This window comes from Lytechinus variegatus, chromosome 1 (genome assembly GCF_018143015.1).
Source record: "Lytechinus variegatus isolate NC3 chromosome 1, Lvar_3.0, whole genome shotgun sequence".
Classification (NCBI taxonomy): Eukaryota; Metazoa; Echinodermata; class Echinoidea; order Temnopleuroida; family Toxopneustidae; genus Lytechinus; species Lytechinus variegatus.
The window spans coordinates 58,301,754-58,329,499 of NC_054740.1; the positions used below are offsets into that span (position 1 = coordinate 58,301,754).

At 35.6% G+C, this 27,746-nt stretch overlaps 1 protein-coding gene across 1 annotated transcript in view; it reads left to right on the forward strand.

Annotated features, from left to right (window-relative positions):
- The window catches only part of LOC121418212 (zinc finger protein 704-like), a 34,193-nt gene extending 15,697 nt beyond the window's left edge, over positions 1-18,496 (forward strand). The window contains exons 3-8 of the mRNA XM_041611952.1: positions 2,953-3,099; positions 3,586-3,758; positions 10,124-10,224; positions 15,477-15,834; positions 17,253-17,363; positions 17,990-18,496. Of these exons, the coding sequence (XP_041467886.1) occupies positions 2,953-3,099; positions 3,586-3,758; positions 10,124-10,224; positions 15,477-15,834; positions 17,253-17,363; positions 17,990-18,157 (1,058 nt within the window). The 3' untranslated portion in view covers positions 18,158-18,496. The remainder of the gene's footprint in view (positions 1-2,952; positions 3,100-3,585; positions 3,759-10,123; positions 10,225-15,476; positions 15,835-17,252; positions 17,364-17,989) is intronic.
- The last annotated feature ends 9,250 nt before the right edge of the window (positions 18,497-27,746 follow it).

The window sequence follows — 27,746 nt, forward strand, 5'->3', positions numbered from 1 at the left end:
TTTGGCCTGAAGGATCATGCCATGGAATGATGAGATTCTAGTCACCTCAGATTATTTTTGAAGAGCGATAAATCAGAATGAACTTGTCAAAGTGATTATTTTTATTTCTTTACCACTGCATCCAGTCAAGGGAAATTTAGGGCATATATATACCAGTATGTGACAGGTTAGAGAGAGGCGCTGAAATGCTGATACGGTTTCTGAAAACGGTAGATGATCATCTCTTTTCTCTTCCCTTAGGGGAAGAGAAAGAGTAGAAGATATGTACATAGAGGCCTGTGGGTCATTTATCGGATTCACATTTAATATGAAAAGGGGGGGGGTAGGAGACAATCATGTTTTATCAAGCAGTCTATTGCTGATCGTTCACATCTGTCTCTGGGTTCCGGAAAAGACTCCAATCCTGAGAAATATATCCAAAAAGCATGCCAAAATGCCTAAGAATGGAATATATTTAGGCCTTTCAAATGCTATCAATGACAATCACATGATCAGACCTTTTGCAGTTATTGTTTTGTCAGTTTTCCTGTTCTGACCGGATCAGGTGATGATATTGCGGTGCTTCCCGATCAAGCTATCCCTTTTCTTTTGTCCCTCTATTGATGGTGTCTCGTGCTGACGTAATGGGGCTACGGATGAATACACCTCTTCACCATTCAACTTTCTCAGAACTTGAAAGCAAATAAACAAATACTTGCCACAGCATGAACAAAAACACACATCATATTTGCTTTATATGTGCCTATCGTTGTTGAGGAACCAAAAACATGTCCGGTCTCCAGACCCAAATATTAAAAAAAAGAAAATGTTGTTAGAATATTGAACAGAAAAGTTAGAAGATGAAATCCCCGGTTAAAAGATGAGTCATGATTAGATCAACAGTATAATATCAACAAAGGGCTATATATGTAATTTCAACTTTCTAGAGAGGATCATCTCCTTTCCAACTTGTCATTCAATGTAACTGATGGAGCAAAGTCATGGAAGTGGTATACTCTGCCTTGACAGGCTATATGAAAACCGCACACATCTATTTATTGCCCATGCAAGAATAACCGGACGAGCCCGATGAGGTCACGAACAAAAGCATCCTGAGAAATTGATTTCAAGCTACGTATTGATCCAATTCTCACTATAGGTTTCAGGCGTATTATCTGATTGTTCCTTGAAGCGATCAATATCCCACTCAGTCCCTTTTAACCTCATTTGCTTTAATTGCTTTCATTGTGACCATTCTTTTGGACAGTGATTATTGAAAGGAAAGTTCTTCTGAATCAATCAATGCTGCGAAATCAATCAATGGCAGTTTATATTAGTCCTTTTTTAATCTTTTTTTTCCATCTCACCCCTTTACCTCTGCTTTATGTCCAAACTACTTCATGATGATGATTATTTAATTTTTGTTCGAAACTATTTCTCAATCTGAATCTAAATTATACAGGACTTACATGTAACTGGGGAGTGTTGCATTAGAAGACTTGTTGAATGTTTTATCTGACAGCATAATATTGATGATTTTACCCAGGAAAAATCAATGAAAGTTGTCTTATCTGACTACTTGTTAGACAAGAAATGTTTATGAAATACCCCTCTGGTGTAAGAGGGTGTTATGATGAATATCAGCAATTATTTTTCAAATAAAAAACACATTTTAAGGATATTTCTGCAGCTAAGATTTTTTTAAAGACAATATTGAAAAAAAATGCTGTTTATAACTTGTATCATATCAAGAGATAAATGAAAGTGTGAAAAATGTTCTTGTGAATGTGCTGTCTTGAAGAAGTAAAGGCCTGGTCACACCGCCCGAGCGTTGTTGGAGCGGTCGTGGAGCGGTAGGGAGAGAGGGTCGAATTTTTCTCACAAAATTGGGGAATAAATTGAAAACATGAATCGAAAACAAAATAAAAACAATCGAAATCGAAAATGGTTAACGGTAGCGAGCAGTGATGATTTTTTTCTATCCGCTCCACAACCGCTCCAACAACGCTCGGGCGGTGTGACCAGGCCTTAAAGTGGAATATTTTGTTTGCAAATGTACTGATTCGAGACTGCGAGTATATATTCATTATATGGTTTCTACTGTGGAAATCGTAACCCATCTATCACAGCATCCTCACAAATGGAGTGATTTTGTTCACGCAGTAACACTAGAGAACAAGATTTGCTGTGATATATTATATATACATATATATTCTCCAGTTCTTTTTTCAAATGATACTAAAATTACACTTTCACCATAATGTGAGTACAACTACAAGCTGCAGTGATCAAAATATCAATTACTTTTCAGTGATTCATGTCTTGATGATTGCCGTTTGTTGAGTGGAGGAAATACATTTTAAATGCGTGTTTCAGGAAAGGTATTCAGAGAGCTTCTTCTGTACCATAATTACATATTGAATGATAATTGAAGTGTTTTTAATGACGGTTGTAATGACATTTCCTTGTCTCTCAAAACTTTTGATATCTTCAGTTTCATAAACTATGATTCATTATCATACACTTGATTGTGTTCTTCCTGCCGTTAAAATGACGTATGCCAATTTTTTTTATTCAATTCAAATCTAAGGTTGGAAGTGGTTAACATCTGAATGTCTTTTTTATTTGTTAGTGTACTAGAATTTGGAAAACTAGTTTCATCAAGATGGATCAATGAAATTACAATGAATTTTATTTGGTTATTTTTTAAAGCATAGAATTATGCTGAATATCTCGATTTATTAGCATTCCAGATGCAATACAGTATTAAGAAGAGGTACATCAAATTTTTCTTGTTTGTTTAATTTAATCTAATTAATTAATTTTTTTTTTGGTGGGGGGGTTGAATCAAGTGTTGATTCAAATGCGATTGGATTATACTTTTATCAGCTTTACAGATTTGTATAGTTTTATACAATTGAGAATATGTGCATATAAAATGATATCTTAATCTTTGTTTCTTTCTGAAATTAGGTGACAGTGTATTGAGTGGAGGAGGTCCAATGTCCCCAGCTAGTTCCTTCAGCTCCGGTATATCACCGAGTCCATCCCCGTCAATCAATGCTCACTTCACGTGGGACCTATCGAGAAGTACGCCAAGCCCTTCATCCTCAAATAATAGTAAGTAGTAATTATTTTATGATTTTCAAGATTGATCCCCAACTTTGAGCTACCACTTAATTTGTCCCTCATGTCTTTTATTTCTTACACATTGTCTTGAATTTAGTCTGAAACAATATTCATTCTTGATTATATTTATTTCATTTATCTGTTTTTTCTTGTGATAATTCAGAAGGGTAAAAAAATAGCATCAGGAAATGGACATGATTTTTTCTTTATTTTAGTACAATTATAAATTTGTATTTATAACTTAATTCATCCATAATTTGTAAAACAATTCTTAAATATAATTTTGAATAACCATGAATGTCTATGGCTTGACTAAGTACTTACTTATACCCTTTATGCTTAAATATTAGTAGATTTCCGCCATATATGATAAAAAATACTTCAAGGGTATGAAATATAGTCAAAGGAAGTAACAGTAAAAAGCTGAATGTTGTTATTAAAAAATGATTGATTAAACGTTTTGATGTAATCTTTTAGGTGATATGGAAAGCATGCCGTGCCCTCCTTTCAATACCGCCCAGGGTTCTATCCCATCATCCTCGGCTCTGTTCAGCTCGTCGGTTGACGAAGGAATCGACATCAGTGGCGGGGGATTGCCCTTCTCAATGGAAGACAATTTACACAGTGACAGTCCTACCAAAAAATTCAAGGTAAGTTGGGATCGAAGCATTATTCTATTACATCAAGGGGCCGTTTTGGTAATGCATGGCTTAATCCATGACTGGTGACCATTTGTGTGCTGAATCAGACACCCATTCATGAACTATATCTATGTGACCCAATCAAATTTTGACGAATAACAAAGTTTGCATTTAAATGCTCGCTGTGAACAAAACATTTGAATCTACAGAGATCAGATTTCAACCGTAGCTGATTGGTAAACTAAATGCTTGAGAATTTGATTTAGCACAAATAGAGATCACAAATCTTGCACTAACTTATTGTGGAAAATGGCAGCTCGCGGCAAATTTGCCCCCCAAATGTTCCTAAAAGCCCTGAAAAATTTAGAAAAGAGCCCCAGGAATTCCCATAGGGTCGTCCAATGTAAATTGTAGTAGAGACTATACATTTCGAGCACTTTCCCTTAGTTTAAATGAAGCAAGAATCTATGTCAAATTGTCAGTATGTGAGCTGATGGTACTTTAGAGAGCTCTTACTTTTCTCATAAAAGTTTTACCTGAATTTTCCCAGATTGATTATTTGCATGTTTGCATTATCAATGTCTTGATTCCCTGTAAAGTGTTTTATTTCAATGACATCCCCCCCATAATTGTTGCACCTCATCATAAATTTTCCATAACTTGTCCCATGAGTACGAGATCATTTAACAAAAAAACGGATTGCTCCATTTTTCATCTTTAGGGGTGCCAGGTTTTATTCTTCACAGGTTCAACAAACTCTGCATTCATGCTTTCAGCCAAAGAACTGGTTTTATCGTTGGCTGCAATGTACCCGTTTGCCCTTGCCCTTCTCGAGTTTATAAAATCCCAGTTGATTAGGGGAATGTTTTTCACGTAATCCCATATTACTGGTGACTGGTCCTAAATTTTATTTTGCTTTCAGCATATATCTGGTCAGAAAAGCAGGAATAGGGAGTTAGGATTTAAAGCAGGAATGGGGGAGACATGCATGTAACTATGAAATCAGTTCTAGTCCATTAAATACCGGACCGGTATGGCTGTTGAAATTTTTACCATTTTAGAGCAAAACATTACCATTCTGGTTTATTGGCCTTGTCTTAATTTTTTTTTAATTATATGCCCCCCCCCCTACACTGATGAATTTCAAGCCCCTCATCTAACAGTATTATAGGCCTACACGTGTAGATGAAATTCCAGGGGACGAACAATTAATCATAGGTTTGTAAAAATTTGATTTTGAAACAGAATGTGCATTTTTTTATTGAAAAGCAGTCGAAGCATGCTCCCACAAATGTAGTGGGGTCTTTTTTCATAATAAACATTCAGATTTGATTATGAGAGAGTACTATAGCTTAAATGGAAAGTAAAGAAGAGATACAACCCAGAAAGGCAGACACCGGGGTCTGTAGCAAAAGGGGGGGGGGGGTGCCACAACATTTACACTATGGTAGTCTGAAATAGTAGACTAGGGTTGATTACAATGACCCAGTAGAATGACCTTTGAACAGCACAGCCAATCAACATTCAGGAAACATAGGTTTAGCTGCCACACCCCTGCATTGCCCACAAGAGGCAGGTGTAGTAGTAGTCTATTTCATCAGATGCATATAGATCAACAAATTAAATAGTGTTATATCACCAATTTGACCTTTTTTCTTTTAAATGAAATAAAGTGTTCAAGAAAATGAAGGCAAACCTGTATATCTTAATCAAATACATCTTGATAAGTCTGTTATAGTATTTCTGTCAAGAACGGAATATATGTATGTCTGATATCTGCAACTACTATTTCCCAGGCACTTGTTCAGTTGATCTTCTATTGAGTGTGTTGGTTGTGTGTGTGTGTGTTGCTGTGTACACTGCCAGCCTAAAAGAACAGTATTGTATGAAATCCCTGCCTACATATAGGTAATAGGACCATCTGGGCTTCGTCATATTTGAGAGGAGATCAAAGAAAGGGATTGGAAAAACAGATCCAGGTTTTCATTCTTCTTGAATTTGATGAGCCCAAATATAGACTTCTTTTTCTTTTCTTTTCTTCTTGGGACAATGAAGAAGTGACGATGGGTCATTATTTTTTGTTTTGTTGAGATGGTGGAGGTGACAATGATGAAGGGAGGGGGGGGTTAACTCTCTTCCTTTTGAAGACATAGGCCCTATAATATGTAATACTACATGTATTTCATTTTGTGGAGTCTCTCCCATTAATTGATATAACCAAAATAGTCCCTTAATGCACATTTAATTGAATTTATATCATACAGAAATTGAAATCGCGTACATGATCCTGTGGTTTTAGATTTAATTCAGATGTGAAACTGGTTTTGTACAGAGTGGTAGACTAACAGGGTGTTTGTTGTTTCGTTTCAGGGGAGGGGTATAAAAACTATAATGGGGAAGGGTACTTGGAATCACCAATTCGGTCATGCCTATGGTCTGATGTCCTAAATGTCATACAACTATAGGTGGTTTCAGACCGCCTCGAAGTTCGCCAGTTCCAGGTATTCTCTGATCGGGAAATTTACCCCGATCAGAAAATACCAGGTATTTTGGTAATGTGAAAGCAAACTACGCGTAATATCCCCGAAAGAAAATACCCGCTAAATAGTAGGTACTTGGCGAAATTACGAGAACTTTCGTGGGGATTTTTCCAAGGTCGCAGGTATTTTGGCGATGTGAAAGCAAATTACGGGAACTTTTATCCCAGCGTGTCGTTGGGCGCGGCGGCGTGGGTGGCTGCTGGGCTAGGGATTTTGAATCTCCCGCCTTGCCTGCTTATCAGACCACACTGCGCACGCTCGTAACTTCGGGAACTTATCCCGGAGGATGTGTTTCGGGGCGGTGTGAATGCAGGAATAATTAACGGGTATTTTTTAGCCTTAAAAAGTTCTCGTAATTTAATGGGGATTCTTGTGATCGAGGCGGTTTGAAACCAAACAATGAGACGAGCACTTTGTATATCCTATTTCTTATACGCAATTTACCATGTGGGATTCAAGTACTAGGCCCATGATTACTAACTAATGAATTTTTACTGGTCCAAAGATGTAATGGAGAAGAAGGCATCATTAAAGTGCATAAATGTATTGTGATCAATGAAAGTTGAGTAGTTTTCTTTTTAATCAAATGTAAGGGGTTACTTTGAGCACTTAAGAAAAAAAACACACTTTTCATTTAGTGCATAATCCATATCGGTGAAATTATATTGGACAGAATATAAAAAGAAAACTCTCAACCCAATTTGTTCAGGATGCCGAATTCACAAACCAGTAGTTCATTTATTATGTGAAATAATAAAAACCTGAAGTTAAGGATCAGAGAAAATGAGAAGAAGAGAATGACGATAAATTGATCGCAATGATTCGAGCTCATAACTCCAGGTGTGTTCTGGTCTACTGATGGAGCAAATTAAAATGCATAGAGAAGAGTTTAGCGACTGGTAAAACCAGGGTGTGATTATTTTCAAACATGGCGCTGAATACAAACAGACTTCCAAATCATAACTAGGTCCCCTTCTATTGCTTATCCAGGGTCTTATTTTCATTCTACAAAAATTTCTTCAGCATATGAAGCTAAATTTCTGTGACAAAATCAACTAAGCAGCTAGTCAAATGCAGAGATATAAAAAAATTCTGTATTTCAAGTTTCATTGTTCGTAAATATATTTCTTTCTCACATTGAATCATGGCATCTGCTATGTGATAGGGTAATAATATTTTCACTTCCCTAAATGCTTGATTCAAAGTCAATGAAATATGGACAAGACTTTCAATGACTGCTATAATATTGTAATATCACATATGGAAATAAAAAGGTGTCCTTCTCCATTAGTCACAGTAAAAAATGCTCGATTACACACTTGCAGATTGAGCTGTTTTCTTCAATGTAAATTCGAGCAGATTGATTTTCTGTATTCATTCAATTTACTTTATTTTTTAATTAAATATCCTTAAAGAGTGTTGAGAGAGGTTGTAACTTGTAAATGTAAAGGTAAAATCTGACAATACAGTTATGTGGTTCTTTTACATGCACTTGTGTAAAATCCATATGGTATAATGTTCCTCATTTTGTCTGTTTTTATTAAAACTGATATAATGTCAGGAACTCGGGATGGACGTCATCTTTAATTCAAACAACTGCATATTTTTTCACCTTCAATTTGAATAACTGTTTATTTCCTACCTTTATTCTCTCGCTTTCATCCTCTCGCACTCTTTCGATCCATGTCCTATTGGCAATCGAAAGTTCAGCAATCCGACCTACTTCTCTCTGAAACAATGAACTGTGCTTGGTAATCATGTATTAGTGCTCATCATGTCGCAGTTGTGTAGAAATCAATCACTATGTTTTGTTTAAACAGATGTTGTTTCAAATTGTGTCATAAGAAAAGAAATTTAATTTCTTCACCTTCACTTTCAATTCGGAATAAATGTAATCTTCCGTGGTTATTTTATCTCTTTCTCTCTCTCTCTGTCTGTATTGATCCATGTTCTATTGCCAAATGTAAGTTCATCAACTGACCTTCTTCCCTACGAAACAACTATTGTTCTCTGAATAACGAATTAGTAAGGCTCTGTGTACCACAGTCAAGTGTAACTTGATCACTATGTCTCTGTTCATTTGAACAGATGTGTTTTATTTTTTGATAGTATTCATAGTTGAATTATTCAATTCAATGCAGTATGCTAGGTAGGCCTATCGTAATGATGCGCTTTAGTAACCCAATGTTGAAAACTCAAACGACGTGCAAGATCAATGACGTAATACTTTCAATGGTGAGATAAGTAAATGCCTGGTTGAATTAAAACAAAAATAATGATCCTGAGATGAATTTTTCTTTCCTTTTGAACAGACAGACAGATTTGTATCAAAGGCCTGTTAAAGAAAGGGTGGAATTTTAAAAACGTAACTTGAAAAATCAAGTGCAAATCCTGAATGCAGGCTTTTGATTGGTTGAATATGCAGTTGCAATTGATTCTTAGAGGTGCATTTAATTTCAACTCTTTGTGTGACAAATCCTTATTCCTCTGATTACAAACAAAGTGATAAAATCTATAATTAGATGTTATAGGGAAATCGTTAGATTTTCTGGCAGACTTGGTGATAAAATTGTATGGATACCAGCGAATGATTTAAGTATTCATTATAGTCATGATCTGGGGCATGTTTCTTGGGGAATTACAATTATTTCAACTCTAGCATTATGCCAACTTCCATGGAAATTTGGCTCAACAGCCAATCACAATCAAGGTTTTCGTTGGATTTTACAGAATGGCAAGGTTACAGTAATTGTAAGTCTTTGTGAAACGGGCTCCAGTTCCTGAGCTGTGCAGAATACCAACATTGTATTTCCAAAGGGGTAAGAAGGATCGTTGGAATAGCCCGGTAAGGAGATACATTAGGGCACGCAGTGGGATGACATGGGGTCTTGAAACATAAGTAGAACGTGGTTGCCAAAAATAGGAAGAAAACCTCAGCAAGTGGGGAAAATGGAAAGATGATCTCTCTCCCCAAGAACTGCGTTGTTTTTACAAGAAGATGTGGCAAGTTGCTTGTCCATATTTGTGTGATGATAGTAAAGTAAAATTTGATAGGAGAATCCAGAAAGAGAAGGGGTACGTTTGGAAAAAAAGAAGATGGGAGGGGGGGTTCTTGTTTTTTCACATATAGTAAATACGGAAAAGTAATCTTTACATATTTCCCCTTCAAACTTTGAACCAGCACTTGACACCATCGAAACTTAAAAAGATATTGAATTAAGAATGTTTCTTAGCACAAACTTTGACTTAATTCTTCATTGAAAAAAAGGGGAATTGCCTTATTTCAGCTAATATTTTCAAAGCTGGACTTTATTCAGTCTTGGTTTCCAATAGATATTGTTTTTGGGATCACAATGATAGATTAGTTATGATAACTGTGTTTGCGAGACTAGAAACCTAGAGATCACATGAATTAAAGCAATATTTCTTGAGTGGAATGTGAAAGAGACTGGTACCCAAACGTTATTGGCAAGTGGCCAGTGCGTGTATGGTGTATTAATTACAAGATCTTATACCACTCTCTCACCAAACCTGTCCTGCAGTATATAATAGATATGAGATATTAAAGTAGAAATGTTGTCATGGGATGAATATTTATGTGATTGGCATGATGCCATTGAAGCGCATGCTTTGAGTTAGACACAGAAAGAGATATTTGTTGTGGATTCTGTTTTTGAAAAAATTAAGGTTTTGAGATGATAGCTGGATCATTGGCATAATGCATATGATAGTGAATGGTTAATTTTTTAAGTAGCAGTCCTCTACGTTTTCGCATTGAAATAGTGAATAATGATTTTATGTAACACTCTGTTTCGTTTTTTTGTTTTTCTGCAGCCATCTGTGAAGACGTCCTACAAATGTACCTGGCAGGGATGCGGAAAAACACTCTCTACTGTCCAAGGCATTGAGAGACACATCAGGACTATTCACCTCAGGTAATGACCTTTGACCTCGGAGATGGTAATGTGTGCACCATCTCTGCATCTTGGTTCTTTTTACACGGCTATCCTCATTCTACTGCCATTTTTACATGTAGGTAGCATGAGGAATAAATTCATGTTGTTTAGGATTGTCACCAAGGAACCAAAAAAAAAAACACTATAACCCCGCCCCCATTACATTTTGTATGCCAGATAAATGAGACATGAATAGAATTTAGAAATATGATTCAAAATACCTTTAGAAATGGTATGAACAGATATCTATTTTTGTCAGCATTTTAATTTTATGATATGCATGTTGATGTTTTGGACGATATACACACCATGCCAACTGCATATCAGAAAGCTATTTTTAGACTGACTTTTATCATTGCTCACTCCACTTTTGCGCCAGATGAACATGGCATAAAAAGAAAATATTACACAAAAGAATTAGGATAAAGAGAAGGATCGGTTTCTTTTTATTGGAATTATAAAAGGACTCCAAATGTAAACACCGTGTCATGCTCCTTGAAAGAGCAGCACTCTGAATCAGTGCCAAGGAAAGCCGGTTGCCGGTGATTCAATTATCCCTCGGCCTGCAAACTTTTTCCCCACATGTGATTTAATTTGGAGTAGTCATAGCAATGATTTACATCATAACATCTCTTATACAGAAACATCTTACTAATTGCTGGTTGAGCGCTTAGGGCAATAATACTCTCGTCATTTTATGGGAGTTCCTGTGTGGTGGCTGTTAGCATTGTGCGCAAATTAAGAGGGAATTATGTTTGCCGAGTTCGCAATACTTTTCATGCGTAGTTACATTGTGCCCGCGATCAAGGAAATTGCTTTGCCCAACGTACCCACTCTTTGTTGTGGCCTCTGGTTTCAGATGAGGGCTTATCAGCCTAATTACTTATGAATGCAGATATTTCATGCACGTACAAGATCGCTGTGCACTTGCTAGAGGTATTAGATTAATTTATGGAAATGGGTGGTTGTGGCATACTGATTTTTCCGGGGATCGGGAGAGTATTAGCTCATCTTTCTTTTTTTTCTCCCTTTTTGCTTCATCCTTGGCCTCAATATTGTCAAAGCTTTTTTCCTCTTCGTCCCAATGTCTCTATTTATTAGCCCTCTTGATTATTTCTCTGTTACTCCATTAGATTTTCTCTCTTCCCCTCTCTACAGAATTTCTTACTTTGTTTGTCTCTCTATTCTCTTACTTTATATTAGACCCTTTGTTGACATAAAAATGCATTACTTCTCTTTTTTTTCTTTTTCTTCAACAATTTCTTTAATTTACCCTTCCCTTTCATCTGAGATATTCCGGGGGGGGGGGGGCAAAGCTGTTGTTTCTAAATCATTCCCTCATTCTCCATTATGTTTTTTTTCATTTCTTGGGGGGTTTTCTTTTGATTTTTGTGTATCTTTCTCCCTCCCCACCCCTTTTTCTTTCTTTCTCACTAAGCTTCGTTTCTCACTCTTATGTAATTTTTCATTACTCATTTCATTCTTTTCTCTCAATCATGCCCACTTTCTATTTTCCTTTTTAAAACCTGTCCATTTCCACCATTCTTTCCTCATCTTTGCACCACCATCCAGTGTCATTGAACTTCCCTCTAGTCTGTAATATCAGACCCTTGAAACTCCTGTAAAAAAATAGTAATGATGATGCTCCCAACCAAATCAATTCACTGTTGGCACAAGTACATAATACCTAAAATACTTGTCATCTTATTTGAAAAGGTAGTCCTATTTATATTTCTAAAGCCCTAATGGAAGCGAAAAATGAAATGCATGCACAGGAACAGAGAAAAGGGTTGGTTAAATCAACCTAGGTATCATGGTATCGGATCAATTTTCCCAGGGTCCTTTGCTGCATATATACAAGCACACACACTTGGTATAGGTTTCGGAAGAAGAAAAATGCTGATCAGTTTAGACTTAACCACAATGAATCAAGATGGGGGATTCCTCAATATTATACTTGACCAAAAGCCTGACTATATACATATTTGTCTACTTCCCTTCATTTTGATTCATATGATATAGACAAACATGCCCAGCAATATAACTTCTGGCGCTCTGTGTAGAAATATCTTTTGTTGAGGTTTTGTCGTACTCGAAACAAAACTGATTGGGTAATTGACCAATTCAGGTCTTGATGATTAGACTAAATTCAAAATTATGATGTCCATCGTGCATCAAGGTTTCTATCTATCATGTCGGACAGTGAACCTTTGCTAGCGCTCCAAATCCAGCAATCGGGTTTCGTTTGCAGCACCTGGGAGTACGTTAGGAAACATACCATATGGTATGGTTTTATACCACTACCTCAATACCTTCCATTCTTCTGATCAGGTGATTTAGATATGATTTTGTGTCACAGTTAATCATGTGCAGTTTGGTTTTCTCATGAAATCTGGAAAATACACTTATCCCCCGCCCCTCCGGCAGATAAAAATTATGTGAAAATTTTGCTGTCTCTCCATCTTATATTGTAACTACCATGATCTTTCTTGCTCTTTCCTTTTCTGTTGGTCTCTTATCCTATCTCTTTATTCATCACTAGTTACTTTTCTCTCTCTCTTCCTTTGGTTTATCATAAGTTTGCTTCAACTCTTTTTTTTTCAATGCCTTCATTGTGTTCTTGTCCTCTATCACCCATTCTTAGTTCTACCCCCTTCTATCTCTCTCTCTCTCTCTCTCTCTCTCTCTGTTCTTTATCAAGGATTGCCTCCAACAGATATTCTGTCAATATTTTTTTCTTCCAATTATCAAACCTCTCAAAGAGCATGCACCCTTTGTTACCCAACCTTGCCTATCCAAATTGACTATCCACATTGAAAAATCTTGATCAATAGTTCATCGGTAAAAGCTGACAGAGATTCAAATCAGTTTATCCTTGGCCGTGTATGAATAATTTATCTGCCTATTTTCTGCTACTTGGTTTATATTTTGCGCAGTGTGTGGTATCTTCCCCCGTTCGATAGGGCAAGGAGAAATGTTTCATATAATATAGCACCAACAGTCTACAGATAAGGGGGGGGGGCGAGGTGAAATTTTTTGTTCACTTGCCTAGCTTTCTCGCAGCTTTTTAGAAAATTTGCCCAGTACACCATGTGTGACCCCCTTCATTTTTGTTTACTCATTATGCCACTGTTTCAAATGTTTTTTTTGTAGTATATCTATCTTATTTGTCAGATTTGTTTATATGCATCTGTCCCTGTATCGTTAACTACTCCATTGGAAAAGGGTGGAAATGTGGTTATCACAGAATTAATACAGTTTTCAGCCCTTTATGCTGTTCAAAATATTTGTATCTCCACAGGGATGAGATATATTCCACTCTATGGTTATAACAATCGACGTGGTTGCTATGAAAGCAGATTAATGTTAGCATACATACTCCATCAAGGGGCCGTGGAAGGGATGAAGGGGGAAGTTCACATTGCTATTGATTTTAAATGATATATATATATTGGCCTAATGCAAGCAGAGCGGTATGCATAAAATGCTCTCTGCACCCGAGTCCCCATGTTGAGCTTGCATGCCAGACAAAGAAATTATTTTAAAATATATAGTTTTAAAGAAATGCAAGCAATGATGGGTGAAACTGTGTTATTTTGTTCATTCATATGGTGTAAATCTGTATTCAGAGTAGTACAATTTTTAAAATGATTTGCTGTATTAAATTGCCTAGTTGCATATTTTAATTTTGCCATCTTGATGAGTGCACTGTAGATAATGGAACACCCAGCTGTTTCCATGCATTTCTACCTGAAAAGTGATGGTAGTATAATAATTATTATTTGGATATCTTCCAAATGAATAAAACCTGTCTATTACTTTTGGATCTCTGATCTTCTCTGTTGTTTTTTTAATTCCCTTTATGTGTATTCATTTAATTATTACTATCATTGCATTTACTGCAAAAAAAATAGTGCAAAACTATTGCTCAAAATATATTTGCAGTTAGAGCATGGCCTTTTATTATTTCATATATTCTCTCCTTCGTGTGATCATCAATGTTTTGGCCATTCCATGAAATGATAACTTTTTTACCCCCCCCCCCACTCTTATTTCTATATCCTCACCACACTTCATAAAATCAAGGAGAAATCATGAAAAGGTGTAATCAAGATTACACCTTTCATGTCAACTAGCTAGTAGAGACATATAATTTCAGGACTGCCCATATTTTTTGGTGTGTGGGGGGGGGGGTTGTGACATAATTACATGAAATTGTAACAGGTATTTATCTTGTTTATGTTTCTGAAAAATTCAGAAAGATTTGTGTCCTTATTTTTTTTTATAGCGTAATTTTTAAGGTTCTCAAATATTTCATTAAACCATTTTCTCACATTTTTTTGCTGAATTCCTTCCATCTGCCTGTTATAGTGAAATAACTTCCAAGATGGCTCATCAAACTCGCCCCCAAAATTGGATTTGAAGAGATATTTTTAGTTTTATGTCATACCATAATAATTCATAGTTCTATCCCCTTAAGCTCTTACAAATAATTTTGTAAACGTTATGATATCTCACTTGATGCGATTCACAAATAACAACTTGTTACGTAATCCTTACATAATCAAATTGCTCCAGTCCACCTATGTAGATTGAGACTCTAATGTCCTTGGAAGATGGATTGAGAAGAAGCAATTATCATCCCTGTTTTTTGCAGGTTTTTTTCTGGTAAATGTACCTCAAGTGGCAGTTCCAGGATTTTGCAATAAGAGGGGTTGTTAATGACATCTTTCTGAGATTTGGCTCGATAAATGTCCATGTCCAATATGGGAATTTTCTAAACATAGATGGGGCATGTGCACCTTGTGCCCCCCCCTTAGATCTACCACTGGTATCTTGTTACGTTGATTTGTATGACATCATTTTAGCTGCTGCATCCCTTGAAATATGTTTATTCCATTTATACAAAAGAGAAGAAGGTAATCATAAAAAGATAAAGATCATATTATCTTGTTGCTTTCACATAATCTGAAATTTGATCAAAATGTTATAATGTTATGAATGATAATGTTTATGACATGGAGTTAATGTAACTTGATATCTGCTGAAATCTGAGTAGATGACAGTTGATATTCTTTTCCTTCCTTTGTTTCTCTCATTGTCTTCTGAAATTCAATTGGACATGGAGCTTTTACTTTGTGTATTTTCAGTTCTAGTACATACTGCTAAACAAAATTAAAGGCAACTAAGATAATAGATATCTTAACCTTATTTTTTTTATTTCTTTGCAGGAAAAAGGAAGGGGAGGAATACAGTGATCACGAAGAGGAATTTTACTACACCGAGATTGATACTACAGTTGAATCTGTTTCCGATACCCTTGCGAACATGTTCACGTCATCACCACCTCCATCCGCCGGTTTCGTCCTTGATCAGAGCCGCCTACCACACCCTCATTCTCAGAACGCCCACCCAAGTGTCCCTCAAGACATCTCTCAAAAACCAATGGAGGTGTCCTCTCCCTCTCCCATCGTCTCCAAGAGAGGGCGACATCTCTCAACGTCCAGTGACATCGTTTCTTCTAGCGTCATCGGTGACTCGACCAACCCACCTCTGGTTGGCTCGCTGCCCAACCAAGCAATCGCCATGGTAACTATATTTTTGTCATGTTGATATCTCAGCTCCCATCCTTCAGCCTATTGGCTAATCGCCTCATCGGCCTTGAATTTACAACACTGGAAACATATCCCGATTTGAAATCTCGATAAACCTTTTGTTTTCAGTTTCAATTGAATCGATTTGATTCTTTGAATTGCCTGACCTAAACAGATTGATTGATAAAATATTTGGTTTGTAAACACGTCCTCTCACGCCCCTGTATACACCCACACATTTTCATCTGTGTTATTAAGCTGGTCACTGTTGACCTAGATATTGGAACCACTCTTCTAATAGATTGCTCTTTCTTTCTTAAAGAATGATTGAAAAGAGGATTGTCAAACAGTTAAGGTTACAAGTGAATCCTTAACTCTTTAAATCAAAATATCGTGTATTTTTAGTAAAGTTTGACGAAATGAGCATGCCATTTTCAAAGCTGACTGAAAATAAGGACAGGAGATGGGGGAAAAGTGTTGCAGAAATTTCTGCTTTAATAGGATCTAGGGGAATCAATGTAAAGGGTACCTTGGAAGCGACGTAGGAAGTTAGGTAGAGTTTGCCAAGCAGATTTCATCGTGTTTCCTGTTTCAAATGTCGTTCAGGAAGGAGAGGAAAACCCGCCTGTTCTTTTTAACCTTTGGGTCTGTTTTGGTTTAGAAAGCAGCTTGGCACTCAAAACTTCTACATCTATACAGTGTATTGTGTAGCTGCATCTTTTGAGTTTTAAAACTGAACTGTGAATAGGCATGCAGTCTGTCAATAAAATACCCCAATATTGTTTTGGATGATTGAAGTCTGGATGTGGGCTGTACCTACCCACTTGAAAGATGTTGCTGATGTAATAGAAAAGAAAGTTCTGCATTAGAGTTTAAAATTACGTATTTCTAAAATAATCATTGTTGATGAAATGGAATCACAGGTTTTCAAAATTTCTCTGTAATGAGCAGGTCTTATGAGTAAAAACTGGAACATGTTTTCTTTTCTTTCTCTGCAACTCAAATTTGATTTGTATTATCTATTGCATTGGGCTAGAGTTCTCATTTGATGTTGTTTTGTCTGTCTCGGTGGACTTTTAACAGACATTACATCAATATTTATCTTCTCATGTCAATAGTAATTGTTTAAAGGTGTTATTTGTTTAATGTTGCTTTTATAAGCAGTCATGAAACGATAAACCTTGAGATTGCCTTACACTGCTTGCTGTTCTATGATTCTCTCTCTCTCAGCTGATTTGGTTAAAGAGATAAGGTAACAAAATACACATTATTTATTTTTGTATTCTGTTTCTATTTTTACCATTCCTTTCTATCATCCAACCCTCTATTTATCTTTCTTTCCCTTTCTTCTCTTGTCTCTCTTTCCCTTTTTCTCTCCATCTCCATCTTTCTGTCTCCCTCTCTGTCTTCCAGATTGCATCTCCAGTGAGTATTCCCAGCACCCAAGCTCCTTCGTTCTCTTGGTGCCCAGTCACGTCATCTCCGACATCATTTAGCTTTCCCTCATGCTCCCCACCCTCCCAGGTAAGTCATCTATAATGTATGATGGGGGGTTTTAAGGGGGATAGTTGCCCCCCCCCAGAAATATGTAAATAATTTAAGTAGATGAATAAAATAAATGGATGGATGGATCATGGACTTACTAGTAGGTCCATGGATGGATAGATGAACATGAAATAAGAAATAAATTAGTAAATTAAAAATAAGTAATGAAAATTACAATTAAGAAGAATTAAAAAAAAAAAAAATGAATGAAACATAAATAAATAAATAAAAAATAAAAAATAATGAAGATGAACATGAAATAAGAAATAAAAAAAATGAAATAAGAAATAAATTAGTAAATTAAAAATAAGTAATGAAAATTACAATTAAGAAGAATTTCAAAAAAAATAAGAATGAACGAAACATGAATAAATCAATAAAAATGATAATGAAGTAAAGCAAATACAAAAAAAATAGAATGATGATTAAGTTTAATGTGAAATATGAATAGAATAAATGTAATTTGGGTGAATAAAATTTGTTCAATCATTGTATTGTATTTTCAACATGATTTTCATCAAGTTTCCTTCACAAACCTTCACACCAGACTTGTTAAACCAATAGGCCAACTTAATCCCCATCCCTTTTTTTTCCTTCACAAACAGCCATCCACGGGGAACAGAGTCCGCCACAAGTCGGCCCCTCACAGCTCAGCTGGACAACCCAAGATCAGATCGGAGGGGAAGAAATGCCGCAAGGTTTACGGTATGGAGAACCGAGACATGTGGTGTACCCAGTGCAGGTGGAAGAAAGCGTGCGTCAGGTTCACCTAGATACAGTGTCCTCAAGACCCTTTAGAGTTCAAGTAGATACCATGTAATGGGATGTTCGGTTTTCCAAAGCACAGTATCCCCATGATGTTGTAGGGTTCACATGGTGTGTTGTCTGGTTGACAGTACGGTATCCCCTTGACCTTGTGGGGTTCATGTAGATACCACATCAGCATTTGTTTATAAAGGTCTACCTTCTGGAAACAGTTGTCCAGTTCACCTAAGAACAGTGTCAACAGGGACTTGTGGGGTTCACCGAGATACTGCCTCATCAGAGGTCTGTTCGGTTCACCTAAATACAGTATCCCCGAGACCCTGCAGAACTTGCTCAGAAACTACACAGTGCGTTGTCTGGTTTTCCTTAATACGGTGACACCATGGACCTGGTGGAGGGTTCACCTAGATGCTGCATTGGCATGTCATCTTCAGTCATACACATACTGCTTCCTCGTCAGAATGGAGGGCTATGGCAATGTGGGTGGAAGAAAGCGGGTCCTCAAGCAGGTCCTCGAGACCCTTACGTGCACAGTTGATTAAGATGTGACGTTGATAAAAATTACCTGGATACCACATTTTTGTGGATGTTTCTGGTCCAGCTTTAGATCCCACCTACAAAGGGGTGTGCCAATTTTGCCTTGATACGACATAGTCATCTACGTGCCAGGTTTACCAAGGTTTGTCATACCCACCCTCACGATTGACCAATACCCACCTACACCAGTTCTATCAATTACAGTGATTCTATACTTCATGAATAAATCTGCTCACAAACAAAAATAAACACTTTCATATTTAAGGGATTTGGTATTGTTGGTCAATTTCTATTGAAATGATCCAGGTGAATTGGTTTCAAATTTGTATGACCTGTTTTTAATCATAACAAATCATGTCGCATTTAAGTAGAAATACAAGATTTGAAAATATCTATTATTCATGTGATATGCTGCATTGCCTCTAACCGAAAATTCTTTTTGGATCCTATTGAGCAGCTTGGATGAATGGCATGAAGTTCTCTTTGAGAAACAGATTGATTGTAATTTTTTTTCAGCACTGCAGGCAGGATTACTTTTTTGCCAACAAAATTATTATTGCTTTATTTGATATTTGTTGATCAAGAGTTATTACACCTAATAAAAGCGATCAAATATTAGAACAGTCGTGATGTTAGTTTACTTACTGGCTAGGAGAGGGAAGTTACTGCTGGCTAAAATCATATAGAGAAATGGAATCAATTTCATAAATTTCTTAAGTCCATGGAGTCTTATATCCATTCTAGCTGTTTGTGCTGTCAATAGGGATAAAACTGAATAGAAACAAACGTAACTTTCTCACATTTCAACCATATGTATTCATGGGTTTTACAAAACCATGATTCATTATACCTTCATTGCTGGGCTGGTTCATTGCATACATCTCCCCAACACCCCTCCCCTCCAAAAAAAAAATAGAATAATTAAATAAATGGAAGAAAATAACAAAGAAACAAACCCAAAACAGGTGGGCTAGTACTTATGCTTATTTTGGCGTAATGTAAATATATATTCTTGAAATGATCTGTTACATGTATGTGCAGAAAAACCTTGGCATTTTTCTTTATAAGTTATTTTTTCATATGAATTATTTCTTTACATCATGTCAATTTAGCATGTATATGTTAGTTTCATTCACTGTATGAGTTATTGTCCAGGTCAAACTTACAAATTCATATTGAATTTTATGATTACAAAAAAATGCACCTTTACAAGTGCATTTAAATAGAATTTATATTTTAAAATATAATACATTCATATTTTGTCAAATAAGATTAGTAGTTAAAATTCCTTTTACATTTCATGTATGATTATGTTAGTAATCTTTAAAACCTACTAAAGCAAATAATATAAGAGAAAATTGTAAAATAGTTAAGGATAAGTATATAAAATGTACTTAAAAGCAACAAATAGGTACTATCGTCAAAAAGCATTTCATTTATTTCTTTACCAGATATTTGCCTCTATTGTCTGTGTTGATATTATTATTTTTGCTTTCATCATGTAATTTTCTCACAAATTGAAACTAAAAGTTCAATTCATATACTTACTGTGAAATCCTTGTTCGATGCGCTTTACCTTTTGAAATGCAATCATTGTTTGTTGTAAAATGAGTGAGTACTTGCAGTAAAAAATTGATAGAAACATCAGAATTTTCAATTATCAAAGTAAGGGACTGAACTTTGATAAGTCTGTTATATTTCTTCAAATGAACTGGATTTTTGTATGGATTGATTGATTAATGTATTACTGTTCAAATTGTGTTTTCAGGTTGTTCTTTTAATTCTCACATGGACTTTCAAATTGTTTTCTATCGAGCTCATTATTTACCTTTTTTTCTTACTCAATGCATGCCTCAGAATCTTATTATTACTATCCTACTAGCTAGTGCCTTACTTAGCCATATTGTGAGAAATTGTCTTTTATGGCAGGAAATTTGACAACAAAAAAAATAAAGAAAGAATAAACTAGAAAAAAAATTGAAGAAAAATTCAGTGGAGATGAGGCAATGTGTGAAGTTTCTCAGGGGACTATATCAGTTTGGATCAAAATTAAAAGAACATATTTTCTATCTGCAGAACTTTTTTAATTCAAAACTGTCTCAGGACTATAAAAAAGAAAATTATTTTTTATGAATGGAGCTGGAGATCACATGGAATTTTGAGATGTCAAGATATTTGGTTAGTTTGAAAGAAAAAAAAATAGATGTGGTTGAGTTTTTGGGTGAAGTCTGGTTGAAATGTGGTTTCAACTGCTGGGAACTTATTTTGTTGAACAAAGACTGTTGAAGCAGGGATTAATTACTGCAAACTTTTTGTGTGGTCATTGCAAAAATGTGGATTATTTGTTCAAGATTCTAGAAGTAATCATATTTTAGAGTACCACAGTGTTTCATAACTCAATGGGAAAATATTTAAAGTGGTCTGTTGCTATGTCAGTAGTGTAAAACTTTGGAGACATTGGAACTGGCTGTGAAATGTATTATATACATACATATATATTTATCCTGTCTCCCCTTCTCTCTTATTCACTGCTTTCATATTTTCTCTTGCTATGTGTACTACATTGGACTTTAACCTATAAATATTAATGGATAGAAAAGAAATATGTTATGAGTAAAGGTTGATTACATGAAGAATGTGATGGTTTTTACCACTTTGAAAATCTATCAGGCAAGCTATCATACATTCACATTATACTTTTTTTGCTCTAAATTACTTTTTCCCTTCTTTTATTCAAATTCATGTGTTATTATACTCATATGGTAACCACAATAATGAAATTGATACTTAAACTGATGCTTCCTGAGATGAGTGTGATATTTTTTTAAGGGGGACTATGATAAATGAATAACCACAACAGGTGAGTTTATTTTACTGGGAATTCAGTAAGTCATGAATGAGTAATTGATTCAGTAGCTGGCTAGAATCAAACCCCAATCACCTGTTAAGCGAACCGCCTTCCTCTTTCACTCCCGAGCTGTGTGTCAGCTTGGGGGAAACCTCCAGTGACGCACACAAACCACAACTACCCAACAAAACCCTGACGAGCAGTTGCGGCGAATCTCGGGGAAAGTTCTCCAAGAGGAAATTCATAATATGCGTAATGTGCAGTGGCATTGCCATGGTGCTTGTTTATCCAGTGTGGGTTTTCCGTGATCAAGTTTACAAACATTGATATTTTGATGATGCATCTTGGCTCCTAGCCAAGTGGGTCGGGGCAAATTTACCTTGGGTAGCTGGCTAGCCAATTCAGATTTCCTCGTAGATTATTTCTTAAAGTCCCGGGCTGTAAACAATGTTGGTGAATAAAAATAACTTTCCTGTTTGCTTGCCAAAACTAAGGATAATGAATTGTACTGTTTGCGTAAGTTTTATGTTGCGATGATTATTTCGGAAAAATATTATATGTGGATTATGTAAAATAATACCAACTTTAATCAATCATCAGAATTATACTTAAATGAGATTGAAATGACAAGAAATATTTAGAATTTCTTTTGATTTCCATTGCTTTTAAGCAATTTTCTATTCACCGGGTGATTTTCTGTATTACACAATAAAGCCCTATAGATTTGTTCTGAAAAAGAAAGTTGTTTAATGAAATTCTTCTCTCATCCTTTTTAAACGTAAACAATTGTAATTATCTTTTTTTTAAACCTGAATGGTGCCATTGTAGTAAAGAAGATCTAAATGACATTCCATTTTTTCAGCTGGATTTTTTTTAAAGGATTTTTATTTTACTTATTTTTTTACTTTCTATCAGTATTCGGTTTTCCTTTGTGTTGTGTTTTAATCTCATTTTGGAAATATTTTACCAACACGGATTCGAATTTAAAGTGTATTTGAATTTTTCAAAGGCCACATATTCAATCTATCCCGGTCTCTTATCTCAAATATCTGTGTCCCTTTTGGGGGCAGTATCATATAGTTTTAAAGGGAATTGTGAATTTTTCATATTCCATGTTAGTTTTAGTACATGTAACAGGTGTTGAGCATTTGTGTGAAATGAAACAAGTAAACATTTCATATGAAACATGTTTTTTTAATGTTTCTGATGAATCTCATATCCCCCACACCATACCAGGATTGAATATACATTTCACAAATTCCATTGGTTATTATTTAGTATGTTACAATTCTTCATGTATCGTATCACATGAATTTCCATTACGGGAATGGAATTTGATTATTCAGGAAATGTCATGAAGTTGTTATCAAAGTGATTTCTGATATGTAGGTGAGGATTCTGATTTTAATGTTGCCATGGTTATGCATTGTGAGAACTAATTGAGACATTTTTAATGATATAATAGCCTATGTGATGAAATTGTTCTTTGCAAGTATATTTGAATATGAAAGCAAGTAATGTCATTAAGGGAAGATGAAGCGTGTTTGAAGGATATTGATGTCATTTAATGCACAAGGAACGGGGATCATTGAAAGGCTGAAAGCATTTAGGATATTGATGTATTATAGAATTATGGTGAATTAAGAGTAGTTTGTGAAAGGGTCCGTTGAACTCTTTGTATTCTGTAATGTCATTTTTTCAATGAATACATCTTCATTTTTCTGGGATACTGATCATGGTGAATAACTGTATAGTGTATAATATATGTTTATAGTGTATATCCATTGTACATAGTGATACAGTATGTGACTTATGAAGTCAAATAAGTTGTCAATAAACATGTAAAATGTGAAATTAATAGAACGACTTTTATCATTCATTTTGTTTATTTTTCGTATTCAACAATTTAGAATTTAAGGAACTGCAAGTGATGCGAAAAAGAATAAAAATCGTATGTGTGTGTGAGAGAGATATAGAGTGTGTGTTGTGGTGAGAAGGTATGGAGGGGGGGGGGGGGGTAAAAAGTGGGAGAGAAGCAGAGAGAAAATGAGAGAGTGAAGGGGGGGGGTTCGGAGTTAGATGAGGGAAGAAAAGGGGACTGGTGCAGATTAGTAGCAGACTGGTAGATGATTTTGTTCAGTTTTGGGAAGGAGAAAGAAAAATGGGAGGGAAGCAGAAAACTTAAATTGGGTGAGATAGAGGGAAAGAAATACAAGCAGAGAGAGAGAGAGGGGGGGGCGGGGTCGGGATAGATGGATGGATGGCCAACTTTAGCAAACTGGTTGAGAGAAACAAGAGCGGAAGAGAAGCAGAAAGAGAGAGAGGGGTTGGGTATGTGGATGGTAGACTATTATTTTGGAAAAGGTCGGGAAGAGATGGGGAGAGAAAGGGAGAACGATGCACTGTCGGCTACGGTCAACAATATCATGATTATGTTCATTTTGTTTAAAGGGATGAATCTCGATAGGTTTTGATAAAACTTATTTTACCTTTTTTTTCATTTCATTTTCTTTCTCTATCGCCTTGTTTTTCTTCTCTCTCTCCCCCTCTCTTTTAGGTCATATAACATTTTCTTTTTGGTGGGGGCAATGCCCTTCAAATCTCCATCTGTACGCCAGTTTAAAGGGAAGTCCACCATGATAAAAAGTCTATTGCCAATAGCAGAAATAAAAAATATACATATATTGGTGAAGGATTGAGGAAATTCCACAGAAGATTTAAACGGTTACTGATTTTTTTTAATTTGACGTCATCGCGAGCATCTTCCCATGTATCGTGAATTAAAAAAAAATCAATAAATGTCTTCACCAGAAAAGTTAAGGTCGTTTCGTACAAAAAATGGACAAGCAAAAAAAAAATAAAGGGTGGGGGTAACCCCTTTTACCCCCCCCCCCTCCAGCGTTCGCTTCTGCCTCGATTATCCAAATGATAAACCTGATGTGGCCATCACTTTTGACGAAATATAAATATAAAATATTTTCAAACCGGTGCGGTGGCACTCACAAAACAAAAGATGGCGCTGTTCCTGTTTTACCCCTTACCCCAAAGTGCTTCGCTGAAAGCTGATCTGGCTCAGAGAGATGAAAGGTGAAAAATAGAAATCGGTGCATATGAGGCTCTCAGTCATATCAGTTAATCAAACATTTCTGTGCACGCTTTCAAAATTTGCTTGAAATGTCAATTTTTCAGAATGGAATATGAAAAAATTTCGCATGTGCTCCGCACTCATATCATTTCTTCAGAAGGATATGTCCCATTATTGTGTATAAATCTCAATTTTTTTAAACTCGCACTTTGCGCAGTCATCAGTTTTCTAAATATCATTCCCGATAATTATTCCCAAAAGTGCTTGCAATATTTAGTTTTCAGGTCAGAAAATGATTATAAAAATGATAATGATTATTATTGTTCTTATTATTATTTTTACCATTATTATTATTATCATTGTTGTAGTTATAATGACAATAACAATAATTATTTTGTTCGCTGACGACTCTAATATTTTTTTCTCGCACAAGGATCCACGCCATTTACTTGCTACAATTAAGCATGAACTCGAACAGGTTTCAGAATGGATCAAAGCCAATAAATTATCACCTAACCTTCAAAAAACAAACTACCTGCTCTTCAGTAATGTTATAGATGATCTTCCAGGCAATGTCATTTTTTAAAATACTATTATACAAAGAGTTAACAGTACTAAGATTCTTGGTGTAACTATTGACAGCAATAATCATATTTGATTTGATGATATTTGATATTAGATCACATTTGTAAAATAATTTCGAGAAATATTGGTATCATTAATAAAGTAAAAATTTTCTTCCCCACCCATATCTTATTTAATTTGTATTCAACTTTGATTCTGCCACACTTAAAGTATGGTATAATAAAATAGCATGGGGGAATTGTGCTGACTGTCTTGTCAACAAAATTCTACTCTTACAGAAAAAGGCTTTGCATATTATTTGTCATACAGATTTTCGTTCACACACTGATGTACTTTTCTACAATCATAATATTTTGTAGGTCGGTGATTTATATAGTTATAATCTTGGAAAGCTTATGTATACTTTAGATAGAAATGAACTACCAGACATTTTTTATCCCATGTTCACTAAAAATGTCAATATTCATCATTATCCAACACGGTCCGCCGGACTATTTCACCCACCAAGAGCTAGAACCATCCTTCTGAATAAAACTTATTTTTACCGGTACAAAACTTTGGAACTCTCTTTCGGAAACAGTGCGCAATAAACTGACACATTTTAGTTTCAGTAACGGATCAAAGAAAATTCTTCTCCACAAATATAAACCGCATGCAGACCTCCATCGTCACTTAGGCAGCTTCCTCCTCTTCTTCTTTTTCTTATTCTCCCTTCCCCTCTCCTCACACTTTTGTCTTCTCTTTTAATTTTCATTGTGCAGTTTTCTTGTTTGTTTTGTCTGTTTTCGTCGTTTGGATTTTTTTTCTGTTTTGTGTGTGTGTTTTCTTTCTGTACTGTTTTGTCTTGTCTTGTCCTCTGTGTACACTGTTTTTGTCTTTTTTACTTGTTATTATTGCGTCTTGTCTTGTCTAATTTATTTTATAAACACTATTAGAATCGTTGTTTTGTATCTTGTATGCCATGGGTATGATCATGTAGTAAGGATTGTATTAAGTGTAATATAGTGCATAAAACTTACGAAGCTTGACCCCATTAGTATTTTTCTATTGAACATGATTAATTTCTAGTTGTTTTTGATGAATTTTAATTAGGTATTTATTTCAAGGGACTCACATAAACAAGCGATGCTTTCCAGTGAGCTCCCTTTTTTTCATTTCATTTATTCATATTCTGATTTGTTCATACTTACTTTGTAAATTTGTTTGAAATGAAGAAGAATGAATAAATAAATCAATCAATCAATAATCCTAGTAATAATATATGTATACATCATTAATCAATTTCTTGTTTTACGTATTGATGTAGCCTACTATATCACAAGCGCTATAATAAAGTCTGATGATGACTTGTTGGAGAAATAGCTGTGCTTCACTATTGTAATCAGGAATTGAATCTAACATCGTGTGAAAAGGGCTTTGTCTCCCTCTGTTGGTATCAGACAGTGAATTCCAGGATGGAATCCTCAAAAAGTACGATGGGTTTGTTCCGTGGCTGTGACCACGGAATGGCCCCATGGGGGTGATCCACCTGACAATCTCCATGGCTAGAAACTTTATGATAGATTTTGACATGATATTCAGAAAATTATATAATTTTTCACCTTCCTCACTTTCCTATTCTTTCCTGAGTCTCTTTTGTACTCTTGGTAGTGAAAAACTGGCCGGGGAGGGCAAGAGCTTCCCAAGAGCTACCGCAGATTACATTTGAACACCTTTCATATAACATATTCTCACTGTACTATGATAGTGATTTAGGGGGATGTCACCCCACCCCCGAACAGTGACGTAATTACGGGGGGAGGGGCACGGGGCACGTGCCCCCTCCCTAACCAGCTGGCAAAAAACGAGGGGGGGGGGAAGAAAAGAGGGAGAAAGAAGGAGAAAAGTAATGGTAGAAGAAGTAATTATATTATATTATAATTATCATGATTATATTTATAATATTACATAAGAAATAATTTTCATTACCGTACTTTATAAAAATTTGCTTAGTGCCTATATGTTCATCACTCCTGGTGCTCGCATCGTCTGTTTAATGACAGAGATGAATAATTCTAATCATGGAGATTAAATTGTACTAAAACATCCCGTTTTCTAGTCAATATACACCAAATATATTTCCTAGTACTTCGAGTTTTTATCATTATTATTTAATGGAGTAAACATTCTTCCTTTTAATGAGTACTTAAAGGGATTGCCCCTTTCATGGTCTGAATATAAAATATTTCCAGCCCGTGCTGCATTAGTGGATTTGATTTCCAGTCCTTAAAATGTCCCCTTTTCAGATCTGAATATAAAAAAAATTCAGCTCGCGCTTTGCGCTCGCTTTGTTTGTAAAGTGAGACAGGTACGTATCATGATTACAAAATTATGCTTATAACTCCTCTTTTTTAGGTCTGAATATCAAAAATTTTCAGCTCGCATTATTTTCATTCAATGATAAAATACAATAAATCGTTAAAAAAAATGAACTAACATGATCGCAAATTTTGCCCAAAATGACCGTAGCTTCTGAACTAACAAAGTTTACATTCTGCATGGA